This window comes from Puccinia triticina, chromosome 7A (genome assembly GCF_026914185.1).
Source record: "Puccinia triticina chromosome 7A, complete sequence".
In the NCBI taxonomy this organism is placed as follows: Eukaryota; Fungi; Basidiomycota; class Pucciniomycetes; order Pucciniales; family Pucciniaceae; genus Puccinia; species Puccinia triticina.
In genome coordinates, this window is record NC_070564.1 from 17,268 (window position 1) to 43,980 (window position 26,713).

The following is a 26,713-nucleotide window of genomic DNA, read 5'->3' on the forward strand; positions in this document are numbered from 1 at the left end:
GACCTAACTCCCCCTTATCCTTGGTGACGCGTGTCTGAGATTCTCCCTTCACTCTAGGGCCTGGTTCTCAAGGGGCATCCTACAAGGAATACTCCCCCGGTGCCCTTTGCGTCATGTGTATCAAAAACATTTGCATAGGTTATATTACTAGTCATCACACCTTGTCTTCCTTCCATCATCAATCCTCCTCCGTCATTTGTGTAATCAACAGTTCAAGGTCCCTCGGGACCTCAATCCGTAGCTGGTCGCGCTTCTGATGTCCGCGCCTAATCCCTCTAGAAAGCGTGTCTGCTCGGTTCTCTGCCGATGTCACTCGTTTTGCCACCAAATTTATTTCAAATTCAATGAGAAGCTTCTGAATCTTTTTCCACTCATTGTTTACGAACCGGTCTTTTGATTTACGCTTCAGAACCACGCTTTCAGTGGAGGTATTGTCTGTCCATACGATGAAGGTTTTCCCTTTCCTTGCGCCTAGTTTCAGTAACATAAGGAGTCCGAGTCGCACCGCTACTGTTTCGAGTCTTGAGATCCTTTCTTCCTCTAGTTCTCCGTCTATACCCCTATCTAATTCGTCCATGGACCAAAGCTGGAACTGAGCCCACCTTCTTCCTATCAGCACTCTGATTCCATAGCTTGTCAACGCATCTCCCACCCATCCTATCTCTGTTGGTTCTTGGCGTGCTATGAGTCTTGTGTGGGTGAAATTATTGAGTGTCGACAGCCACGTGTGCAAGTCCTCCTCGGTGTCTTTCGGTATTGGGTGTTTCCGCTCTTTATGTACCCAGTTCTTCAACCATTGGTACAAGCTGCATAGATAACATCTGAGCTGCGGCAACATGTAAGAGACGTGGTTTAATCTTCCAGCGATGATCTCCACTTCCCCGTATGAAAAAGACGCGCCAAACTCGAGGAAGTACTTGATTTGTCCGATTTGCTTCGCAAGTTTTTCTTCTGGTAAGCGGACGGTTTTGTTGGTGCCGTTCCAAATGAACCCAACGTATTTTTGTTCCTCAAGAAACGGTGAGTATTTGTCCTTGTTTGTTTTTACCCCCAATTTGTCCGATCTTGCTACCACGTCTGTCATGAGCGTCAAGGAGTCCACTTTCTTGACGAATAGATTATCATCTACCCACCGGAAGATTTGTATCACGTTAAATTCCGCTAAAATTATCTTTTTCCATGCGTCTGCCGGCCGTCCAAAGGAACCGCACCCTGCTACGCCTCCAAAGGTTACCCGTGTGTCTAGCAATATCCCGTCGTTGAAGTCCTTCACCATCAAATATGGCCATTGGCTTGGGGCTGTTGGAATTTGGCGGTAAGCCTTTTCCCAGTCAAAGAGGGCCAAGAGTACCGGTTCCTTTTGATTCTTGAGGAAGGCTGCTACTGCCTCAAAATTGTCCCACGTTGTCTGGAAGTTTGCTGCGTCCACAAAGGAATTCACGGAGGGAATTCCAGCCCTGCCATGCGGGAACGATAAGTCGTTTATCGGCCTTAATGACCTGTCACCGTTCACGACCGCTCCGAGTGGGTTAGTTCAAAAGAATTCGAACCTTTCTGCTACTTTCTTGTGGCTAAAAGGACCAAACATCCTTTTGGCGTTTAATTCCTTTTGAATAGATTGCTCTATCTTTCCTTTTGCGATCATTGCGGATCCGTGGTTTGGCGGAATGTAGAAGGGGTCGCCTCCCGGTAATTGGTGTGGTGGAATCCCTTGGTCAAATCCATATCGAAAACCCTGTATCACGTCTTGGTACTCGGGTAGCAAATTAGCGTTTGTGAGCGCCTCTTCCCATTTCCCTATATTCATTTCGCACGTCACACCAGTGGGCCACTCCCCGTCAGTTAGCTCGCTTGTTGACTTATCACCGGGGGACTTCAACTCCTCCGTTCCTTTAGCCTTGGGCAAGGGTTGCACCCGCTCACTGTCAAAACCCCAGAGGGAGGTACACAAACCATGTTGTAATTTGAGTAACCGTGATCTTATTCATTGTTCTCTCAACCAAATTAGGAAAAGGGGAGAACAGATACAGGACATGTTTTTGACAAAAACAACTCATGAAATTTAGCTAACTAATAATTCCGTGATTTACTGTATCCTCCGCTACCCCCTGTGCCCCCATTTCCGCTCCCACTCCCGCTCCCACTCGCGCTACTCCCGCCGGTCCCACCATGAGAACCTCCCACGTCACGTTCAACCTGTGCCGAGTTCCACCTACCACCCTTATAGCCGCCCTGTCTCTGATGTTGAGTCGTTCCGCTGGGGCCTTTTGGAGTATCTGGACCAGGTTTCGGGCCGCTTTTTGCTGATTGATGTTGAAGGTGAAGGGGGGTCTTAGTCGACTGGTTGTCCTTCTTTGCTGGAGGTTGGCCCGTGGTTGGGTCCCATCCAAACCGACACGCTCCGGCTGCGTATGGGTTGTCCGGGAAGTCCGTCTCTCCGAACCTGATTGCCTTTGCGTGGACGGTCAGGAGAATTTCTTTCCTGAGCATCAAAAAATTTGCAACTGATAACGTCCCGTTTGGTAATGCGACCCGGTGTGTTAAAGCGTTGTTCCGAACGTGAATGTCATACCTCAGTGCAGTCATATAGCCCTCTCTTCGGATAATCACATCGGCGTTCTGCTTGTGAGCGACCAGCCAAGTTGCAAGGTTCACATGAGTGGGGATTTTCCGGACCGCTGAAAGGAACCCTTGATGGTTTATCAACCACTCCTGATAAGTTTGGAGATATTCGCTCGGGTAGGGATACCCCGTGTACCGATCTGCGTCACCGTTGTCCGATTTAACCCTCTTCTCTGCTGTGTGTAAGATGGCTTTGTCCTGCCATGCCTCATTGAAGATGGTCAGGGGTAAGGGGGCTTTGAACGCAACTAGCCGACGCTCGAAGAACGGTGTGAATCGGAGGTTGTCATTGGTGGGGATGGCTGATGTGGTATGCTTTATGGTTACCCATCTAGCCCATTTCAAAAATTCCCTTTTTCTCATATGTACATTCTCAAATCAACCAATACGGCGACACCATTGGATTCTACGGCCAAAACTACACAGGACACCATGGACAACACATCTTACACCCCTCTGGATCAGAAGATACAACCCCTTCAAGACACCATCAGCCAGTTTCACATACACAAACACCATACTCAGGTCATGTAATCCGTTACATGAACCACACTTACCCAGGACATGTAATCAGTTACATGGACCACTCTGACAGCTTGTCTACCCTCTACATATACTTTACCTCATCAGCTGCACTCATTACATTGTGCTATGCACATGTCATGCAGTGTCATGCAGTGTCATGCAGTGTCATGCAGTGCTATGCACACTTGATGCAGGCTTATGCAGTCTACTGCAGGTGCATGCAGACTAGTGTAATAGGGGCTGCAGTCTGACAGTTGACAGATGACATCATGCAGGTGTCAAGATAGCAAAAACCCCTCATGCAGCTTGCAGATGACATCATTTGACAGGCCAGGCCAGCTAAAATATCTCACCTCCTATTTCTCACTAGCTAAATTCCCTCATATGACATCATGACCTCATGTGACCTGTCAACCACCAGCCAAAATACCTCATTGTAGCTTTCAGGGCAGCTAAAACCCCTCATTCTCTTGTTCCCCTGGAGCTAAAATGTCTCACTCTTTTCTATTTAAGGAGGCTCTCCTCCCCCCAGTTGTAATTTCTCTCAGCAAACTACTTGCACTCAGCTTACCCCATAACAGTACAATACTTGCTCACTCTACAGTATTAGCCCCACTCTATATTGTGGTTTTACACCCTTACATACAAATTACAACCTCATTACAACACTTACACATCAGCTACATTACTATAACCCTTAAGCCACCTGCTCAAAGTAGGCTATCTTTTGATACACCTCCACTATCACTACATAAACCTTCCAATCGTAGATTGGGGGGCTTGTTTTAGTGTCTAGTGACCCAGGAAAGGCAGAGGTAACCTCATTCATCCCTTTCCGCACTCAGCAAAAGGTTCTCAGGAACGCTTTTGAGCTTTACAAGGGAGTCCCCAACGTGATAGAGGATTTCTATTTTGAACACGTGGCTTAACATATCTCTAACCACTGTTGCGAATTTTATAAGTACTCTTAGTGAATCTAAATTAGTTTGGTGGCAGGAAAACGTACCTGTTACATTAAAGTGAAGAAACATATCTCTGTCAAGACACTTTCCGATATCATTATAACGATCAGTCCTTAACATATTCCTAGTAGAACTCCGGATTAATTAGTTAAATACTTGAAAAATCATTTATAAGGTCAGGAGACGAGGACCAATTAGAACTGACGTATTTGTTGTGAGCGTTTAGGATATATATTTTAACTACCAGGTGGTAGCCGGCATAGACTCACTGCGGACAGATTTTAGTTGTGATAAACCTCTACGCATCTGAATATTTGAACAACGTATCATACTATTTAGTTTTTTTTAGTATTATTATTAGTTTAGTATAGTATAACCCCCCCAACTCGCCCTGGAAGAAACCCAGAGATCAAACCCCTTAGGACAACTACTAGCAAATATTGAACGACTCATCTAACATAAAGAATCAGAAATCAGTTAAAACTCAGACATGGCTTTTCCACAGAATGAAGACTTGGAAAATGTCCTACCAACAAACAATCCAAATCCACTCGGACTATTCAATGGAACTCAAAACAGTCAGAACACTAGAATGAATGTTGATCCGCTACCTCCACCACCCATGTCTCACACTCAAACAAGGACCTATCGTGGACGGCTGGCCAACAATAGAACTACTCAAGAAAACACTCAGACTCACCCTCCTGGAACCTACGGCTTACCTCAAGAACCCAAAGTAAACAACCCAACCAGGACGGAACCTAAAAGAAAAGTGATAATTATCAAAGCGGCAAACTTATTATACAATGGCGAAAACTTCAAGGAATTTCTGGACCGATTTGAACTGGCCGCAGAAGTTTATGGAGCAGAAGGATATGACATGGTTCGGCAGATTTGCAGCTTTGTTGGACCTGAAGACTTGAAGCAAGAACTGGAATCGATGGACGGATACGAACAACGGGACTGGAACATGCTTAGGCGTAGCATGAAGGAAATATGGGGTGACACCCATGCAAAAATTCGATTCACCATCCGGGACCTGCAAAACTTCGTGGAAGAACAGGCAAAGGCTGGTGGACCTAAAGGATTCAAAGAATACAAGAACTACAAATCAAAATTTTTATTAATAACAAAGTATTTGGTTGCTAATGAGCACATTAGAGACCAACAAGACGTTACTCACCTGTTTTTTATGGCTTTTTCAAAAGAATTACAGAAATCAATCAAACACGAGATGGTCAAACAGGACCTGATTCCTTACGGCAAAGATGGTTATCCTAAGACGCCTCACCTAGAAGACTTGATGGATGTGGCTGAGGATGAAGTCCGAGCTGCAGCAGACGAAACATTTGTAGGAAGCGGTTTCAGTGAAGCTAATCGAGCGATGCAAAAGAAGTTAGACAAGAAGAAAGGCGACAGCAAGAAACGGGAAAAGATGGTTGAAGAGAATCCCCCGGAGGTGCTGCAGAAGCAAGTCGACAGTCTGGCAAAAGCAATCGATGCTTTAACTGGCAAGTTAGTGAACCCACCAAAGGCGGAATACTCTTGTGGAAATGAAAGGCCAAGTGGACGACTATACGAACCCCGACCTTGTACCTATTGTCATTGAGAAGGTCATTCAGCATTTTCTTGTTATGAAGCTCAGAAGGACGAAAGAGAAGGCTTGGTTAAGCGTGACGGACGTGACTTTTGTCTTCCCAGTGGAGAGAAGATCCCAGCGGACAACTCAAGACCTATTTGTGTGGTAGTGGCTGCGGACTCCGCAAAACCTAAAGCAAAAGTAACGGCAGCATTCAGAACCGATAATCCAGCAGTGTTTTCAATCAACAGTGAAAGACCTCAGCAAGAATCCAACTGTACCTCTTCAATGCACAAAATCGACTGGGAACCTCCAAGGCTTGGATCAGCTAACTTTGAAAAAGTAAAATTTGAATCCAATGTTGCGACAACTAGAGCAGAAGCGCTTCGTGGACGACGAAAACCTCCGGCACAAGCGGATGATTCGGCAATGGACGTGGATCAGGAAGTCGGACCAGAAGAAGTTATTCGAGAAGTTCCAGCAACTAGGAAGACTCCCGGCCAAATCTTGGAACCTAACAGGCAATCAACACCATCAAAGAAGGAAAAGTCAGCAGAAACAGCTCTAGTGACGGAACTGGACAACTTGAAGATACCAACTACCTTTTCTCAACTTACGGCAATCTCTCCAACTTACGCTCAAGAGTAATCAACAAACTCCAAGCTCGAATCCCTGGATACAAAACTTCTACAATTTCATACATGAATGGCAACAAATCGGAACCCAAGGTTTCAGCTTCGATGTTACTTAACAAGGAGGAAGAAGATTTGGAATACAACTGTTACTATAGCTGCGCGTTAGGATTTATTGACACTCAAATCTCCGGACACAAAGTACCGTTCATGGTGGATTCTGGATTGATGGTCAATGTAATTCCAAGCCAGGCAGCTATTGATCTGGACCTAGAAGTAGTGAAGGTGGAGATCCCAATGAGAGGCATTGGCGGAGAAAGATGTGATATCAAAGGAGTAGTGGAAAACTGCACCATTGGAATTGGACGATTCTCGGGACCGGTACACCTCTTTGTTTCACCACAAGCTCAGGAATGTATACTCGGACGGCCTTTCCTTTTCCATTACGATTGCACTTTGGACTATCCAGGGACTGGCGAATTTCTATCCTTTCAAGGGGATATTGGAAGAAGGATTACAGTACCAATAGCTAAAGTTGGACAAGGACAAGGATGGAATCAGTTAAAACATTTAGGACCAAGCCCCACACAGACTGCGCAAACAACTGCTTACATGACACAACATTCAAATCAGTCACGCTTTTTGGACGACACGGACTCGGTCAAGATTTGAACTAAAATTTCAAAGAAGTTGGGCTGGGTCAAAAACATGTGTTTACGTCTGCGGAAGAAATCAGAAAAAGAAAAACCTGTACCTCAGGTTGGGGCAAAACCACCAACCCTGGACGAAGATTTGCGAATAAACAGTTTGTTAGCCACCGGGCTAGGCGCTTCAGCACAGAAAGATCTCTGTAAGAATTGGAAGGAGGAAAACATGTGGTGTGTGACGAAATACAAACCAGTGGCAAAGAAAGTTCAACCTATCAATCAAGCCATGCCACAATCAATCAACCCACCTCTTCAACAACCAGCTTTATCACGGGATCCTTACAAAACGCCTTTAACACCTAATCCACCAGAATTCCAACCTACAGCAAAAATCACTGAAGAGCGCCTGAAAGTCATCAACTTTGGACCTGAAGGATGGCTCTGGCCAGAGGAACTCAAGCTGTTTAAACATCTCATTACCATTTGACAAAACTCTCTCGCATTCTGTCCGGCGGAACGTGGATTGTTGAAACACTCTTATGGCTTACCTTATGTCATACCAGTGGTAGAACACACTCCATGGCAGAAGAAACCAATTCCCATTCCGGCGGCGATTAAAGAAGAATACACTGAACTAGTACGGGAACGAGTTAGGACCGGCCTTTACGAACCATCAACATCAAGCTACTCCAGTCCAGTGTTTTGTGTTGCCAAACACGACGGAAAACTCAGAATTGTACACGATCTACAGGAAATGAACAAGGTTACAATCAAGGATGCTGGCCTGCCCCCTGCAACAGAGGAGTTTATTGAATCTTTTGCTGGAAGAGCTTGCTATGGACTCGGTGATATTATGGGAGGATACGATGAAAGGGAATTAGCGGAAGAATCAAGACCCCTCACAACTTTTGACACTCCATTAGGACGATTCCAGCTTACTCGACTTCCTCAAGGTGCAACCAATTCAGTAGCGGTATATCAGGCTCAGATGATGTGGATCTTGCAAGATGAGATTCCAGAACATGTGGGTGTGTTCATCGACGACGGCGGCATCAAAGGACCACGAACAACCTATGATGGACAAACTTTGAAGGAAAATCCGGGGATTAGACGATTTATTTGGGAATACGCACAAACATTGGAACGGATATTATTCAGGGTAGAAGAAGCAGGACTCACAGTTTCAGGGAAAAAGTTTTCTTGTTGCGTCCCTGCTCTGGACATCGTTGGACACGTGGTTTCTCAGATTGGACAACAAGTTTCTACACAAAAGAAAAACAAGATATTAACCTGGCCCACACCTTCAAATGTTACGGAACTTCGCGGATTTCTAGGAATAATCACTTACGTACGAATATTCATTGAAAATCTGTCTGAAAAGGCAGCACCTTTACAACAGCTCACCAGGAAGGACGTTAAGTGGATTTGGACGGACAAATGCAATCAAGCTTTCAAGCAACTCAAGGAAATAATTGGCAAAGATATCGTTCTCAAAAGCATTGACTACTCAGCGGACGCAGGATTGATTAAACTGGCGGTTGACTCAAGCTTCATAGCGGCGGGTGCGGTGTTGATGCAACAGGAACTCAAAACTGGATTGGATTGACCTATACTTTACGAATCAATAGTATTTTCACCAGTGGAATCACGGTACTCTCAGCCTAAGTTGGAGTTGTGCGGAGTAGCTAGGGTTTTGAAAAAGTTACAGATCTACCTTTGGGGCCAACACTTTGAACTCCAAGTGGACGCCAAGTCATTAATTCAGATGATAAACTCTCCATCATTACCCAATGCACCTATGACTTGATGGGTGTCATTTATTCAGCTATTTTCCTACGACATAGTTCATAAACCGGGGAAAACTTTCACATTACCGGATGGGCTTTCAAGACGCCCTATTTCTAGCAACGACGAGGAATTCTACGAGGACCAGGATGACTTTGACGAGGAGGAACCCCTGATCAAACCCTGTTACACATTTAGGATTTGTACTCAATCAACAGTTCTAGAGCTCAAGGAATGGGAGTCTCCAGGATATTGGCGGAACCTTTGACATTACCTGGAAACCCTGGAACCTCCTGATGGAATGGACAAAGTGGAATTTGCAAAATTACGGCAGAACTCAGCTAAATTCTTCAGTAGTGATGGACGACTTATGCGGAAACACTCACCCTCTCCACAGATAGTAATCTCTAAGGACACTTATCAAGAAGAACTGCTACAACAGGTTCATGAAGAATTGGGGCATCGTGGAATAGAAGAAACTTATCAGCAATTGGTAACTCGGTTTTGGTGGCCCAGCCTGAAGAAGAAGGTCAAGAACTGGGTTCGAAGCTGTGAAGCTTGTCAAAAACGGGATCCAACAGTACCTAGGGAAATTCGAAATGCAACTGGGGATAGCTACATTTTTGGACGAGTTGCTCTAAACGCATGTCACATCAAAGCTGGTCAATACAAATATCTTATCGTGGCACGGGACGACTTATCTGGATGGGTTGAGGCTGCCCCTCTGGTCAAACTCACTGCAAGTAATGTGGCCAAGTTTCTTTTGGAAAACTGGGTCTACAGATATGGTTCAATCAAGACAGTAACAGTGGATAACGGCGCGGAATTCAAAGAAGACTTCATTGAAGCTGTGAAAAGTATTGGAGCAACTCTAAAACCTACAACACCTTACTATCCGGAGGCAAATGGAATGATCGAACGTGGACATTGACCCATCAAGGACGCTCTGGTTAAAATGTGTGGCGAATCTGGTGGAAAGTGGAGGGAGTATCTTCCACTAGTTTTATTTTCGGACAGGATCTCAACAAAGCGGACAACTGGATTCACTCCCTACGAACTCGTATTTGGACAACTACCAGTACTACCAGTAGATTTGGAAATGGACACCTATTTGGGAATAGATTGGTTAGAAATCAAAACTACAGACCAACTTTTGGAAGCTCGGTGTGGTGCGCTATCTGGTACACGCGGTGTCAAGATCAAAAATTCGTGATGGCGCGCGGAAGACTTCAAGACGCGTGGAGGATCAATTTTCCCTGGCGTGGCGCGTGTCAGGACTCAATCTCTCTGGATCTCAGGCGGGCACGCACGTTCTGGCGCGCAGGTTTTCTTTTCCTCTATGTAGCTTTGTACCATTTTCTCATTTTCTTTCTTTTCTTTATTTCTACTCTTGTCTGTTGTTTTGTTTCTTATCTGCGCGTGTTGGATGGTCTGGCTATGTGGTGGGTTGGTTTTGTCTGAGTTTTGTTTGTTCTGTTTGGTTTTGTTTTGGTTTTGTTCCTTATTGTCTGTTTCCTCTCCTTTTGTGTTTGTTGCGCGCGCGGGGCATGATGAGCTGTCCCGCAGCATGCCACAACCCCGGAGTCTGAGTTCAGCCCGAACTCAGGCGATGGGGCGGTATGGGACTATCTCTGAACCTTAGGGAATCTCATCAGAATTTTATTGATCCAGATCTTCGGCGCCCTTCGACGCGCTACTGAGCTTATTGATCCCGGTATTCTGGTCATTCTCCGACCTCGACTCTCTTATCGCGCACGCGGCGTACTCCTTCCATCTTAGTCTTTTGTGATCCCGCGCCTTCAGCGCTCTTCCAACGATCCCCATCATCCCTCATTTTCCTAATCAGCCGGCTTTCCCGGCCAACTTTCTTCTTTCTGCTCCTTCGGTGCCGGCTTCCTGGCTCCTTGTTCCTCTCACTCTCATCTCTTTCCAACCAACAACCCGCCGACGCGCGCTCAACGCCGTCGTAAATCAAACCCCCATACCTCATCGCTCACAGATCCCCCACATCTTCCTGCGACCATCCCCGGAGGGCATCCCCCCACTTTTTCCCCTCCAACAACTGCCGCCGCCTGGCACGGACGGAGTTCCACATTTGGTCCCCCGAGCCGGGATCGAACCAGCGACCTCAAGATTTACAGTCTCGCCAATTTTCACGGTTTTTGAGACGCTTGGCGGTCTTTCTTTTGCTTGTTTTTAGGTTTTTTTTTTTAGAGTTCAGCGGCGGAGGCACAGGAGACTAAAAGTAAGTCCTCCCAATTGTGCACCTCTGACGGTTTCTACTACACTCGTCGAAAACATTACTCTAGCCACATCTGTGAGCCACCCGCACCCGTCGCGCTCTTTTCATTCAGACTAGATCATCTCTCTTGCGACGCACGCGATGGCAGACGTCGAGGCAGGAGCACCCCCAGCGCGAATGGTGAAGATTAAGCCGCAGGATAAGACCTTGGGCTTTGATGGGCTCAACGTGGAGCGATTTCTAGCCGATTACCAACTCGCAGCGAAGCTCGACGGCGCGTCGGAGCAAGATATGGCGCAGCAGATCAGGTTCTTTGTGCGCAAGGTGGAAGTTAAAGACGTGTTGGAGACTCTAGACGGTTACGATCCGCCGGTATGGTCATCTCTCAAGGCTTCAATGCTCGCTTATTGGGGTCAGGTCGACACGGCGCGTTTCACTCTGCCGGATCTGGAGGCTCTTACCCAGTCTTGGGCTGCGAAAGGAGGCGTGTCCTCTGTTGTTGATTATCAGGACTTCAGACGCGTCTGGGAGCCCATTCAGTCTTACCTGCTTCGGAAATCGCACATCGACTCTGTGGAGGAAGTGCGGACTCTCTATTATCGGTCTTTTTCGGCTGGCGTTCAGGAGCGTGTCCGCGATCATCTCATCAAGGAGAAGACAATGATCACCACCTTGGACAATCGGTTCAAGTTGCCCTCCTTTGATATCCTGAAGGAAGCGGTGGCCGACGTCATGAAAGGCCAAACAGCTCTTACTTTTGAGGATCCCAAGACCTCCGTTCCGGTTCCTGTTGCGCCATTCAAGCAAGGGAACGACGTCATGCAGAAGATGGAGCAAGACCGACGCCCCACAGGATCTATTGTGCCCGGAAAAGCGCCGGCCACCGTTGATGAGATCTCCCGGATGCTTCAATCATTTGAGCAGCGTCTGGAGCAGAAATTCTCGGCTCAGTCTTCTCAGCCCTCTGGCAAGGTACCGCCATCGGAGCGTGGCCCTCTGGTGTGTTACTACTGCCACCGCGAAGGTCACGGGACGGGGCGCTGTTTTGAGCTCAAGAAAGACAAGGAAGCCAATCTGGTCGAGCAGAAGGGCAACAATTTCTTCTTGCCCAACGGGGCACTTATCCCTTTCGATTCCTCGCGGCCCATTCGTCATGTGGTCGCCTCTTTCCAACCTCCTCCGACTACTAGCGTAGTCACGCCGGAATTCCGCGCTACATGTGGCTCCCTCGATCCCTGGTACCCCCCGGCTGTCACTTCTCAGTCTTTTTCTGGATCCTACGAGGCGGATCCGGCGCGAAAGAAGCACGAGGCTCCAAAGCCTTACAAGGCGCCTGCAGTTCCTCCTTTAGCTGCGCGGAAGCCGGTTAAAAAGTCTACGGCGCGTGCTCCCAATTCTGATGTAGATGACTCAGATATGGAAGCTGAATTGTTTGAGAGGGTTCCTGCTTCTCCGATCGCGGACCCTTCTCCTCCCGAGCAGTCTTCTTCCGAGCAGCCAGCCAAGCCTGCTAGCGCTGCGCCCAAGGTGCGCTTCGAGCGCGGTATCTCCAAGGATTATCCAAACGCCGTCGAAGGCGTGCTCAAGAAGATCTCTGGTCTCAAGGTTCCGGATTTGTCGGTTTCGGAGCTTTTAGCGGTGGCGCCGTCTGTTGCGGAAGGCATGAAGCGATGGGTATCGCGCAAGCGCGTCGAGGTTGGAGCGGAGGAGCTGAAGGTCTCTTCGGGTACTCTGGCTGAGGGCGTGGATTTCAAGGCGAACGGATTTGAGCCGCGGCTCTACTCGTGCCCGTTGGGCTATTTGCCGTGCTTGGTGGGAGACGAGGAGAGTAATGCATCTCCTTTGGTGGATTCGGGATCCCAGCTTAACCTTATCTCGGACGTGATGGCTAACAAGTTCAATATTAGCCCGCGCGTCAACTTTAGTTCAGCAGTCTACGGAATTGGCAATCAAGCCTGTGAACTGGTCGGTGTCGCTGAGGACGTTCCGCTCCGCATTGGCAAATCCATCGTGGGCACGTGCCACTTCTGGATCACTCGAATGGCCGGACCCATGATCTTAGGGCGGCCCTTTCTCATGGATTTCGACACCACTCTCAGCTTTTCGGCAGAAGTAGGCGAGAGGATCTTGCTCCCGGACTCAAATGGGAGGAGGATAGAGGTTTCCCTCTGCGCGACGGATTCGGGACGGTGGGAGCGCGAATTCCCTGGCAATGGGAAGAAGGCGATCCTGACGCGCTCAAACACGGCGCGCGACGACCCTATCGAGGGGCGTCATTTTTTATGAGTCAAGTTGATCCGTTGAGCGGCCGTGTTAATCTAGGATCTCGCCCACGCGCCGCTGGATCAACCCATCATCAAGAGATTCACCGGTCTTGTTTTTCTTTCTCATTCAATAATCAAAATATCAAATCTGAAAAACATGAAGAAAACACTAAATCCTTCAAAAACATATCATTAGATCTCAGTTCACTTTTTTTTTCCGGCTCTCTTGGCGCGTCTTATCCTGGATCTTTTCCTTTCTCTGGCGCGGCTCTTGGCGCGTTTTCTTTTGGCAATGGTTTAATGGCGCAGGGTGGAATGGAGGATATAGGGAATCCGCGGAGGTCTGGGAGACAGGAAGTAAGTTCCTCCCAATTATGCACCTCCGGGCTAGATGCTCTATTCGTGTCAAAAGCTCTACCGCGTGCCACAAATGTGAGCAAAAATTTGGGACCCCCTCTTTCCTTGGCATCAGGCTCCGACGCGACGGCCGCAACGGTTGCGGCGCTGCTCCGAAATGAGGGTAAACTACGATTTTCTTTGAATTGTGAGAATGGTGTGGTGGAATTTGGTGTTCCGTGGAGGCAATTGGGAATAGAAGTAAGTTCCTCCCAATGTGCACCTCCGAGGCGTGATGCCGCGCAAGCTTTCGAAACTCTATCTCGTGCCACACTCGTGAGCGAAGCCCTTCCGTTTGGTTTTTCCTTCTCAGATAAGGCGGCTTTCCGGGATCGCGCGGAGCATCGCACGTGGAGTTTGATGGAACACGGTCTGCGCTATCACGAGCAGATGGCGCTGGTGGATGCGTGGACGCGCGGGGAGTTCCTTTCCTTCGCCACAAAGTACAAGCCGGTGGCGCGCAAGATCAAACCAGTCAACCAAGCTATGCCTCAAGATCTGAACCCCCCTCTGCAACGTCCGCCTCTTTCACGCGATCCGTATCGCGGTCTTCCTCTCTCTCTAGCCGGTCCTTTTGTTCCAAAGGGGCGCGTCACGGAAGATCGGCTTGCTGTTGTCAACTTTGGCCCTGAAGGCTGGCTCTGGCCTGCTGAGTTGGATTTGATCAAGAATGTCTTGGCGGAGCGGAACCTCTCGATAGCATTTACGCCGGAAGAGAGGGGTCTGCTCAAGGAGACCTACGGCTTGCCTTACATCATCCCCGTCGTGGAGCACGAGCCGTGGCAGAAGCGCAAGATTCCTATCCCCGCAGCTAAGTTGGACGAATTCATCAAAGTCATCCGTGAGCGTGTTGACACCGGCCTCTATGAGCAGTCAACATCAAGCTATTCTTCCCCGGTCTTTTGCGTCCTCAAGAGCAACGGCAAATTACGCGTCGTACATGATCTTCAACCACTGAACAAAGTCACGATCAAAGACGCCGGCGTTCCTCCGGCCACTGAGGAGTTTGTGGAGTCTTTCGCCGGCCGCGCCTGCTACGGTTTGGGAGATATTATGGGCGGCTACGATGAGCGCGCATTACATCCAATCTCGCGACCACTTACTACTTTCGACACCCCGCTTGGCAGGTTTCAACTCACGCGGTTGCCTCAGGGAGCCACTAACTCTGTGGCCGTTTATCAAGCCCAGATGATGTGGATTCTCCAGGAGGAGATCCCTGATCATGCGGGTATCTTCATCGACGACGGTGGCATCAAGGGCCCAGTATCTGATTACGACAATGAGGTCCTCCCTTGGCATTCCGGCATACGCCGTTTTATCTGGGAATACGCAACAACTTTGGAGCGCGTTCTCTTTCGGATCGAAGAATCAGGGCTTACGGTTTCAGCATCCAAGCTGGCGGCGTGTGTGCCTGCACTGGAGATTGTGGGGCATGTCGTGTGTAAAGAAGGTCGAAGGATGGCGAAGAGCAAGGTCAACAAAATTCTCTCCTGGCCGACCCCCAACAACGCATCTGAGATTCGCGGTTTCTTGGGCGTAGTGGTTTATGTGCGCATCTTTATCCCCGCCTTATCCAAGATCTGTCTCCCTCTTCGACGCCTGACGCGCAAGGACGCGGAGTGGATCTGGTCCGTGGAATGCGAAGCAGCTTTTCAGAAACTCAAGACAATCGTGGGACAGGATATTGTCCTGGTCAAGATCACTTACGGACCGGACGCGGGCAAGATTAAGTTGGCTGTGGATTCTAGCTTTCACGCCGCAGGAGCGGTGCTCACTCAAGAAGACTCCAACGGTCTATATCGCCCTGCTCTCTATGAGTCCTTGTTGTTTTCCGACGTGGAGTCTCGGTACTCTCAGCCCAAACTGGAGTTGTGCGGCGTGGCGCGAATTCTCAAGAAACTTCAGACGGTCCTTTGGGGACAACACTTCGAGCTTCAAGTTGACGCCCAATCCCTCATTCAGATGATCAACGCCCCGAGTCTACCCAACGCACCGATGACGCGCTGGGTCTCCTTCATTCAGCTGTTCTCGTTTGATATCGTTCATCGCCCGGGCAAGTCATTCACGATGCCGGACGGCCTTTCCAGGAGGCCCATGGACGAAGATGAGTCCATTCCAGAGTCTGATTTTGATGAAGACGAGCCGCATATTCGGCCTTTAGCTTTCTGTCTAGCTTCTGCTAATGGCGAGTACTCAGGCTATCAGCAGGGGTTTTGGAGACAACTGGAGCAGTATCTCTTGGATCTCGAGGTGCCGGATGGCATGCACACCGACGACTTCCGGGCGCTGAAGCGCAAATCTGTCGATTTCTTCGTTCACGCGGGCCGTCTCATGAAGCGGGGCTCCCCGTGCCCGCGGATTGTGATCACCATCCCCTCTAAGCAAGATGAAGTACTCGAGAGTTTGCATGAAGGTTTGGGTCATCGTGGCGAGATTGAGACTTATCGACGCGTCGCGGAACGATTCTGGTGGCCATCCTTGAAGAAGAGCGTGCTGCGCTGGTGCAAGAGCTGTGAAGCATGCCAGAAGCGCGATCTGCGTCGACCAATGGAGCTCCGTGGACCTACAGGCGAGAATTCTGTTTTTGGACGTGTAGCCATGGATGTCGTGCACGTCAAGGCAGCTGGTGCTCAATATCTCATCGTGGCGCGCGACGATTTTTCGGGCTGGGTAGAGGCCAAGTTTCTAAACACTCTTAGTTCGGAGTCCGTGGCCACCTTCCTTCATGAAAACTGGACTATGCGCTATGGTTTGGCGCGCTCTTACTCGACTGACGGCGGCTCTGAGTTCGGTGGAAAGCTCGCGGAGATGCTGCGAGGACTCCCAGGCCAGCACCGCGTCTCGACTCCCTATTATCCTGAAGGTCAAGGCATGGTCGAGCGCGGCCACGGTCCCCTCAAGGCTGCCCTCGTCAAGCTTGCCGGCGAAAGCGGCAAGAACTGTAGGAAGTATCTCCCCTTGGTTTTGTTTGCCGACAGGATTTCAACTAAGCGGTCAACTGGCTATTCTCCTTACGAGCTCGTCTTTGGTCAGAGGGCCGTCCTGCCCATTGATCTCGAGATGGAGTCGTACCTAGGGATTGATTGGGATGAAGTTCAAGACACAGCGGATCTTTTGGCGGCGCGCTCCCGGCAATTGGAGCGCAGCGAGGAAGTGCGCGAGCTAGCGCACCAGAAGATGATGAAAGCTCGTGAAGAATCCATCAAGTACTGGGAAGAGAAGTCTGCAAGTCGGCTCAGGACGCCTCTGAAGCCCGGCGACATGGTCCTTGCGTACAACCGCGCCCTCGAGACTCAATGGGGCAAATTGTTTGCTAACCGCTGGAGTGGCCCTTTTCGCGTGGTTCGGCAGGTGCGCGGAGGTTCTTACATCTTGGAGGAGCTCGACGGTACACAGTTGGCGCGGCGCTTTTCAGCGGATCAGGTCAAAAGGTATTATTCCCGCGGAGGCAAAGGAGACCAGAAGTAAGTCCTCCCAATGTATGCATCTCCAGGGTAGCCACTACCGTTTCCAAAACCCTACTCTATGCCACATTTGTGAGCACCGCGGTGGCCCTTGGTTCTTTCCCCCTGGTTGTCCTGGATCTTTTAGGCGCGGATTTCTTTTAAATTTCGACAATAGGCGCGGAGCAGTCTAGGGACAGACTGCATTTGGGGAGGAGATGTGGTGCGCTATCTGGTACACGCGGTGTCAAGATCAAAAATTCGTGATGGCGCGCGGAAGACTTCAAGACGCGTGGAGGATCAATTTTCCCTGGCGTGGCGCGTGTCAGGACTCAATCTCTCTGGATCTCAGGCGGGCACGCACGTTCTGGCGCGCAGGTTTTCTTTTCCTCTATGTAGCTTTGTACCATTTTCTCATTTTCTTTCTTTTCTTTATTTCTACTCTTGTCTGTTGTTTTGTTTCTTATCTGCGCGTGTTGGATGGTCTGGCTATGTGGTGGGTTGGTTTTGTCTGAGTTTTGTTTGTTCTGTTTGGTTTTGTTTTGGTTTTGTTCCTTTTTGTCTGTTTCCTCTCCTTTTGTGTTTGTTGCGCGCGCGGGGCATGATGAGCTGTCCCGCAGCATGCCACAACCCCGGAGTCTGAGTTCAGCCCGAACTCAGGCGATGGGGCGGTATGGGACTATCTCTGAACCTTAGGGAATCTCATCAGAATTTTATTGATCCAGATCTTCGGCGCCCTTCGACGCGCTACTGAGCTTATTGATCCCGGTATTCTGGTCATTCTCCGACCTCGACTCTCTTATCGCGCACGCGGCGTACTCCTTCCATCTTAGTCTTTTGTGATCCCGCGCCTTCAGCGCTCTTCCAACGATCCCCATCATCCCTCATTTTCCTAATCAGCCGGCTTTCCCGGCCAACTTTCTTCTTTCTGCTCCTTCGGTGCCGGCTTCCTGGCTCCTTGTTCCTCTCACTCTCATCTCTTTCCAACCAACAACCCGCCGACGCGCGCTCAACGCCGTCGTAAATCAAACCCCCATACCTCATCGCTCACAGATCCCCCACATCTTCCTGCGACCATCCCCGGAGGGCATCCCCCCACTTTTTCCCCTCCAACAACTGCCGCCGCCTGGCACGGACGGAGTTCCACATCGGGCAATGCAACTCGAACGACGGGAAGAAATTCTGGAAGAAGCTCACACTAAGATGATGAAAGCAAGAGAGGCTTCTGTCAGATACTGGGATAGAAAAATGGCAGCTCGACTACGGCGACCTTTGGACACTGGGGAACTAGTACTCATCTACAATAAAAGCTTGGAGGATCAGTGGGGAAAATTATTTTCAAATCGCTGGAATGGTCCCTTTAGAATCAAGAAACAACTACCTAAAGGATCTTATGTGCTGGAAGAATTGGATGGGACAGAACTTCACCGAAACTATGCGGCATCTCACATTAAGCGGTTTTATCCTCAAGGACGACCCCTGGATCAAGTCATTGGAGATGAACAGGACCCTGAACTCAACAGTCAAGATGAAGACAGTCATCACTCTTCTGATGAAGAAAACCCTGATTCTTCTGATTGAGCATTACCTCCTGGGCATGAGACTAAACTGTTCAACCTCAACTGTCAATAATTAAACTGGTTAAAGTCTTTATACTTCAAATCTCAAGCACAAACTTTAAAAACGCTCAAAAATTAATTCAAAATCAGCATTAAAACACTTCAAGAACTTCAAATTCCAGCAAATCACTTCAAAAATCAACACATAAATCAAACAGACAAAAAGCTCACTGGTTTCAATTTTTTTTAAGTTGGGGGAGGTGTTCTCACTTCTCTCAAAATCCTCAGATTGGTACTCTGAGCTCACTTTTCTCTCTTATTCTCACCCTCTCCCAAGATTCCCATTCTCACTGTGAAGGTTGGGGACAACCTTTTAAAGTTGGGGGAGGGGTTTGGGTTACTTTAACTAACAGTAGGATAGACTAAAAAAAAAAAAAAAAAAAAAAAAAAATTAAGTTTTTTAGCTATAAAGATTTTTTTTAGGTTTTATATTATTTGGCGATGTTTTTGGATTTTGGTGGAAATTTTACCCCTGAGAAGTGGTTGTCCATTGGTATCGAGGCATGGAAGGCTAGCAGAATAATGACAGGAAACAAGTTAGAAGACACACCCATGGAAAACAAATAACATAAAAACGTACAGATCAAACGGTGTGGCGAGTCATGGTGCGATAACGGCGGGTTATGAAGCGGAAGAGGCTGACTCGGCTAGCGCGTTCTTTGGCATTGGCGGCGGGGAAACGTTGGAAGTGGTGCACCAAGGCGGACATGATGGATTGGTAAAGATCGTCAATGTACTGAGGAACGAACATGTAGCGGTCGAACAACTCGGGAGCGGATCGACGGTCTAGAAGGGAGACGACTTGGTCTTGAGTCAAACGATGGAAGTCGGCCGGATCATAGAAGCCCGGGGGATTCAGGGAAGGAACACGAGTTTGTGGAGTTAGGAAGTCCTCCGCGGTGGCGACGGAACTCGCAGAGTAGACGGAAGCAGAGCAACTAGGATATAAGGAAGTAATGTTGCTCCCACTAGTGGGAGTAGTGGTTGGATTACTAGCAAGAGCTGGGGGAAGTTGAGGCATGGCATCGATGATGGCTCGGTTGTTCATCATGAACTATAAAAAACCAGCCCTCAGCTTAGAACTTATAATAATTCACAAGTTGGGAGGAGGAAGCGAACATACCGTCTCGGGATAAAGGTCATGTTCTCCCCTGCGAAAGGGTGGGCGGTACGTACGGGTGGCATGACCACGGCATAAGCCATTGGCACGACAGCCTCCGCGATTTCCTCCACCACCTTGACCACCTTGGCCACCTTGACCAACTCGTTCGCCATAACCAGCAACCCCACGCCTAACGATGGAGGTTGAAGAAGCTATGGAGATGGGATAGTCTTGGGCGCCGGGAAGAGGGCCAATATGATTGATCAAGGAAGGCGCAGGACGAAAAAAGGGAATGGGAGCTTCATCTAAACTGCTCATGATAGGGCTACAGGTAGAACGCGACTGGCAAAAGTTATTTGGACTAGTTGGATACTGGGGAAGACAGGGCCAATATGATTGATCAAGGAAGGCGCAGGACGAAAAAAGGGAATGGGAGCTTCATCTAAACTGCTCATGATAGGGCTACAGGTAGAACGCGACTGGCAAAAGTTATTTGGACTAGTTGGATACTGGGGAAGACTACGAAGTTGGAGACGAGCAGATGAGGAGAGGAAAGGGGGAAGTCCCTGGCCTTTAATCCCAATGAGTCGACTACCAGAACACGGTACCACCACCAAGTAGACAAGGCCAACCGGCGAGAGAATCTTTGTCCCCAAGCTTCTCCCGAGGGGAGCCATTTCCGCGAATGGGTCAGGAGGTCAAAGAAGGAGCATCTCTGTCTGGATCACAGACAGAGACGGCGGTCAGTTACTACGAAAAGATTGAAAAAAGGAAAAAGAGGCGGCTTACGTGAGGGTCGGTTGAGGATCTTGACGGTCGATCCGATTCGAAGACGAAGGAAGGAGGCTTTTTTTGTTATACGGCTGAGTCAAGGAATCAAGTTGGGGGAGGATATGACCTGGTATCCTCCCTGAGCAATCAATGAAAAGGTTCGTCAGTCAAAGAAACAAGCATGAACCTGGATATCTGGATATACACCCTACCGGCCAGGATATCGGAACAGGCCTCGAAGTTATTGGACACGGACGGCGAGGGCAGATCAGCGGCCAGTTGGAAGACAACGGATGATCGGCGGCATTAGACCGGCGTCTGCGACCGGAGACTCAACAGAAGCCTGGACCCGGGCAACACTACATACTCGAACCCAACCCCGGGAAACCTATGGGTTACCGGGGCCCTCTAAGACATGTACATACGAATGCGGGCGCCGCAGCTCGCGTAGCCCCAGTTAAACCCCTGAAGCGGCTTTGGACTCAAACCCGGAGCCCGAACACTACTCGACCACCGATCATCTGGCGTGCGACCTCATGTGCACTGCGCAACGCTCTGGCGCTACCCTGCCGCAAACCAGGACATCACATGCACATTTACACAACCCTATCAACACAGATCAACAAAACACTAAATTTCCCTTTCTCTCTTACCTTTTTTTTTTTTTTTTTTTTGCATATATATATATTAACCTCAACTCTTTTTTTTAGAGAAATCCAATTAAATACATACATAAAAAACAAGAAACAAACAAATAAAAAGACAAAACAATAATAAAAAAAATAAGAGAAGACAATAAAAATACGGACTTACTTCGCGCACTGCGAAAAGCTCTTCGCGCACTGTGCAGTGCGCGAAGTTTGCAAACACTTCGCGCACTGCGCGTGAAGGGCGCAAATTTTTCAAATTATTTTTTGACCAATCAATAGAAAAGCTTATTATTGTCCTCTGTGAATTTATTTGGAGTTTTTTGAAGCTTCCTTGTATGCTTAAAAATCCCACCAATAAAAAAAAAAAGTACAGCCATTTGGGGACCTGGAATTCATATTCCCACCAGTCAAAAAATACAAATAATTTAGTGAATAATGATACATATGAATTCAAACTTTTTAGAATTTTTTGGCCACTTTGTGCAAGAATAAGGCTTTCAAAAATTAGGAAAGTTCACCACTTACTGGCGCATTTTGGCATATCTTGAGAAACAGTTACTGGTTTTTGAAAGCCTTGTCCTTGTACAAAGTGGCCAAAAAGTTCTAAAACTTTTAAATACATGTTTAATATGATTCAATAAATTAATTGGATTTTTTGGCCTGTGGGAATATGAATTCCAGGTCCCCAAATGGCTGTACTTGTTTTTTTTATTGGTGGGATTTTTAAGCATACAAGGAAGCTTCAAAAAACCCCAAATAAATTCACAGAGGACAATAATAAGCTTTTCTATTGATTGGTCAAAAAATAATTTGAAAAAGTTGCGCCCTTCACGCGCAGTGCGCGAAGTGTTTGCAAACTTCGCGCACTGCACAGTGCGCGAAGAGCTTTTCGCAGTGCGCGAAGTAAGTCCGTAAAAATACATTCACAAATTGAAAACATAAATAATCAACAATTTTTTTTCTCTTCTTTCTTTTCCCCTTTCTTTCTTCCATCAAAACCTCAAGACTAGCATTAATAACTCATACACGAACAACAAACATTATCAAGACCACTTCAAGACATCAAGACACAAATCTACACTTTGGATAACAGCAATAATCAAAACAGAATTGTCTGGGGACAGACAATAAGTTGGGGGAGGATGTGGTATGCTTTATGGTTACCCATCTAGCCCATTTCAAAAATTCCCTTTTTCTCATATGTACATTCTCAAATCAACCAATACGGCAACACCATTGGATTCTACGGCCAAAACTACACAGGACACCATGGACAACACATCTTACACCCCTCTGGATCAGAAGATACAACCCCTTCAAGACACCATCAGCCAGTTTCACATACACAAACACCATACTCAGGTCATGTAATCCGTTACATGAACCACACTTACCCAGGACATGTAATCAGTTACATGGACCACTCTGACAGCTTGTCTACCCTCTACATATACTTTACCTCATCAGCTGCACTCATTACATTGTGCTATGCACATGTCATGCAGTGTCATGCAGTGTCATGCAGTGTCATGCAGTGCTATGCACACTTGATGCAGGCTTATGCAGTCTACTGCAGGTGCATGCAGACTAGTGTAATAGGGGCTGCAGTCTGACAGTTGACAGATGACATCATGCAGGTGTCAAGATAGCAAAAACCCCTCATGCAGCTTGCAGATGACATCATTTGACAGGCCAGGCCAGCTAAAATATCTCACCTCCTATTTCTCACTAGCTAAATTCCCTCATATGACATCATGACCTCATGTGACCTGTCAACCACCAGCCAAAATACCTCATTGTAGCTTTCAGGGCAGCTAAAACCCCTCATTCTCTTGTTCCCCTGGAGCTAAAATGTCTCACTCTTTTCTATTTAAGGAGGCTCTCCTCCCCCCAGTTGTAATTTCTCTCAGCAAACTACTTGCACTCAGCTTACCCCATAACAGTACAATACTTGCTCACTCTACAGTATTAGCCCCACTCTATATTGTGGTTTTACACCCTTACATACAAATTACAACCTCATTACAACACTTACACATCAGCTACATTACTATAACCCTTAAGCCACCTGCTCAAAGTAGGCTATCTTTTGATACACCTCCACTATCACTACATAAACCTTCCAATCGTAGATTGGGGGGCTTGTTTTAGTGTCTAGTGACCCAGGAAAGGCAGAGGTAACCTCATTCATCCCTTTCCGCACTCAACAAAAGGTTCTCAGGAACGCTTTTGAGCTTTACACCGAGTTGTCAAATATGACTGCTGTGCCTGCCTGAGACAATACCCCCTCCATCTCGTCGTAATCTCTCAACCGCGAGGTGTTGCGTGGATTTGGCGTCAGGACCGTGAATCCTGGGATTGACAAGGGTGGGTCAACTTTGTTGTGGGCTTGTGATGGTCTTTGGGGGGGGAGTGTGTTGGAATCGTTGACAATGGATGACAGGTCAAGATTGGGGAGCCGTTGGTTGTTGGTGATGGTGTTGGTCGGATCGGAGGGACGTCCTCCGGTGATTGTTCCTCCCAGCCCAGCGCAGATCTGATAGAAAATCAAGGCCTGGCCTGCCTGACCTTTCTCCGATGCCTTTTTCGCCATCCCTATCATATCCAACATCGCTCCTTGGAGTTCGTGCCTTCCCTGCACTCCTCGTTGGTTCCCAGATGCTTCTCCTGTGAAACTCCATAAAATATTATGTGTCCTATGGGAGTTGAACCCATGTCTCTTATATCCATGTCAAGTGTACTAACCACTGTACTAAGGACGCTTGGATATGAATGGCTGCAGGTGGGTGAAAGAACATCCACTGGTGTCACATGAAGATCCCTAATTGAGGGTAAGACCTATAAATGACAGGTCATGAATGAGTGACACCAGCAGGTATGATAAAGCTAAGAGTAGCAGAACCACAACCTGACATCTCCCCCGATATCCACTGGATCGTCAGCTAAACGGGGTAAGCGTCGCAGACGATCTCAGCTACTACCCTACAGCCCTTCTACTACGTCCTTCTGAAACAACCTCCTCATCAATTAGATTGCTTACCTGCTCCCGATCCTAGTGCTCCTTTTTGGGTTCCTCCTCCTGCTACCTCCCATACCTCCTTGTCCACGTCTCCTCCCCCTACTCGTTCCTTCCCTCCTCCATCACCTCCCATCTCGATTTCTCTATCTTCCTCCTCCGGGGCCTTCGACGACGAGCGAGTTGCGATCTTCCTCGTCACTGCTTTGGCGATAGTGACTTTCTTTGGTTTCTTGGGCGGCATCGTTTGCGGCTCTCCTTGCGCAACGACGCTCTGGACGGTCAACTCGTCCGGATGCTCTTCTTGGCGTGCCTGCTGCCCTTGATCTTGGCCTCCCTTGGTTGGCCGTTCCGCTCCTTGCGACCTAGCTGTCGACGACCCTACGCCTGCGGCCTGTTTCACGGCCGATGTAGTTTCTGCAATGAGATTGAACATGTTTGTTAGCTTTTAGGTGCAAAAAATTCCTTCTTTGGATTGGGAACTTGGTGTCTGTTTGAGATCGGCGAGGTTACGGATTCCAAGGTTCTGAGGCGGATGCGGCTAGCCGGTACCGGTTGCTCCCGGATCCACTAGGTTTTAGAATCTGGTTGCTGCGACCTTGACTGCGGAACGCGGCGGCCCATTTTGGCCAAGCGCCTTCCCCCTTGCTCACCAGTTCCATCCCGCGCTTCCGCGCGGAGCGGCGCCTCTTGAGTTTACGCGTCTTGGACTAGACCCACCTCCCGCTTTGCTCCCAGTAAGCACCCATGAAATTCCAAGGTATCCCAAAGACAAAAATCAAATATAATTTGAACACCTCTGAGTTTGAATTATATTCAAATGTAATTCAAAAATTATTTGAAGAGACTTCACGCTTTGTTCAAAGTCTCCACCCAATCAATATTCAAAGTCATTGGCCCATTGGATTGCATCCGATGGGTGTTTGAAAGGACTTCAAACACTCAGTTTGAACTCACTTGGTCAACTAGTTTGACTAAGTTGGTGACATCCCTTCTTGCTGGGGGGGAGTTCAAAGAATCTTTGATTGAACTTCGGAAGACTTTTGATCTTGTGCTTCCGTGGTGTAGACTGAAGGAGTGAAACGTGCAAGCTCAGGGCCTGTACCATGGGCTTCAATTTGGAAAAATTCTTACTTTTGTTACCCTCTACAGAAAAAGTGAAAACTAGGGGAGGGTCCAATTGTTGAAATTTTTCACATTTGGGCTCAGGACTAAATTTTGGCCAAGGTCAGTTTTATTTCTAAGAAGTTTTGGGAGAAATGAAAATGAAAAATTTCAATTTTCATGCCCTACGGTACAGGCCCTCAGTGCTTCTGAGATGCGCTCAATACAATACAACTTACGGGCCATCCCTACATACTAGGCCTGAGTGGACTTATCATCCATTATCTTGTTGCAAGCAACCTTTTGTTAAAACAAAAGTTGGCAAGTCTCTGGGGTTGGAAGTCCAAGCTGCACAAGACTGAGATATGCGTCATTCTGAGACGAAGGCGTAAGCTCGACATCTTAATTGCTCGGATGAGGACCCGGCAATGGGCATTCGTTCTATTCTTCAAGTGATAAGAAGAGATGTCTGCATTCTCTTCTCCAAGTGAAAAGAGATGAAACTCTGCCTCATTAGAAATTCTCAATGATAGTCGCGCTTTAGAGTTTTTTGTGCATCTTTCAACAAGTTTTTCCGCTTACAAGTGTCAGGCGCGCAAATCATGGCTATCTACTTTCACCGATTGACGCGCCTGCAGCTAATTTGAGAAGTCGCTTCTATGAGTGCTTGAGTTAGTCAAGACCCCAAACTTCGTACATCATCGCCATCAGTGACTTGGAACTGGATGTCAAAAGAAGTATGGTAGATTATTGAGTCAATTGGTTGGATCTTCTCGTTAATGTTTTTCCACCTTCTATTTTCAAAGGCTGGCAGCTCATTACGATGGCCTGCAAACGCCTGTCAACATGTGCTTGACCAGCACTGATGCAGAATAATCACAGATTGATCAAAATGCCTGAAATAAGATTACCACCATCGAAAACTAACAGGAAGGTAGATGCGGTCCTGTGGGGCTCGGAGTGAGTCTGATAATTGTCCCCTCAATCGATACAAACTTCCAATATGTAAATAGTAAGCTCCAGAGTAACAGCTCGCCGCCTATTGCTGAGGACATCACCAGTACTGGAGCCTCTTGGACCAGCTTGAAGCCTACATACCAGAACACTGCACGAGGGGAAAACGCAGGAAAAAGCCTTACATAGTTTGCAAACTTTCCCGTTTTCCATAGAATATGATCGCCATGATTGAGGATTAAGTTTTGCAGCACATACTCTAGCAACGGGGAGGTTTATATCCAAATCCGACCCCCAACGAAATTTACATACATGGTCCGAATTCCTGCGAGGTGGCTAGCATCTTCCTGCATCCTTGCAGATGAGCTTCTGCAAGCGGTATAAAGTCTTCGCAAGGCGC

At 47.9% G+C, this 26,713-nt stretch overlaps 2 protein-coding genes across 2 annotated transcripts; both read right to left on the reverse strand.

Moving 5' to 3' along the window:
* Nucleotides 1-19,628: 19,628 nt before the first annotated feature.
* Nucleotides 19,629-19,991, reverse strand: PtA15_7A2 (uncharacterized protein; the record flags this gene model as incomplete). The annotated part of the gene is made up of 2 exons (XM_053170893.1): nucleotides 19,629-19,770; nucleotides 19,893-19,991. Coding segments are annotated over 2 exons (241 nt in total), but the record flags the coding sequence as incomplete, so codon positions are not given.
* A 278-nt stretch (nucleotides 19,992-20,269) lies between these two features.
* On the reverse strand, nucleotides 20,270-23,850 carry PtA15_7A3 (uncharacterized protein; the record flags this gene model as incomplete). The annotated part of the gene is made up of 4 exons (XM_053171002.1): nucleotides 20,270-20,537; nucleotides 20,608-20,728; nucleotides 20,802-20,823; nucleotides 23,617-23,850. The coding sequence occupies 4 exons, from the start codon at nucleotides 23,848-23,850 to the stop codon at nucleotides 20,270-20,272; spliced, it is 645 nt and encodes a 214-aa protein (XP_053021832.1).
* Between the last annotated feature and the right edge of the window lie 2,863 nt (nucleotides 23,851-26,713).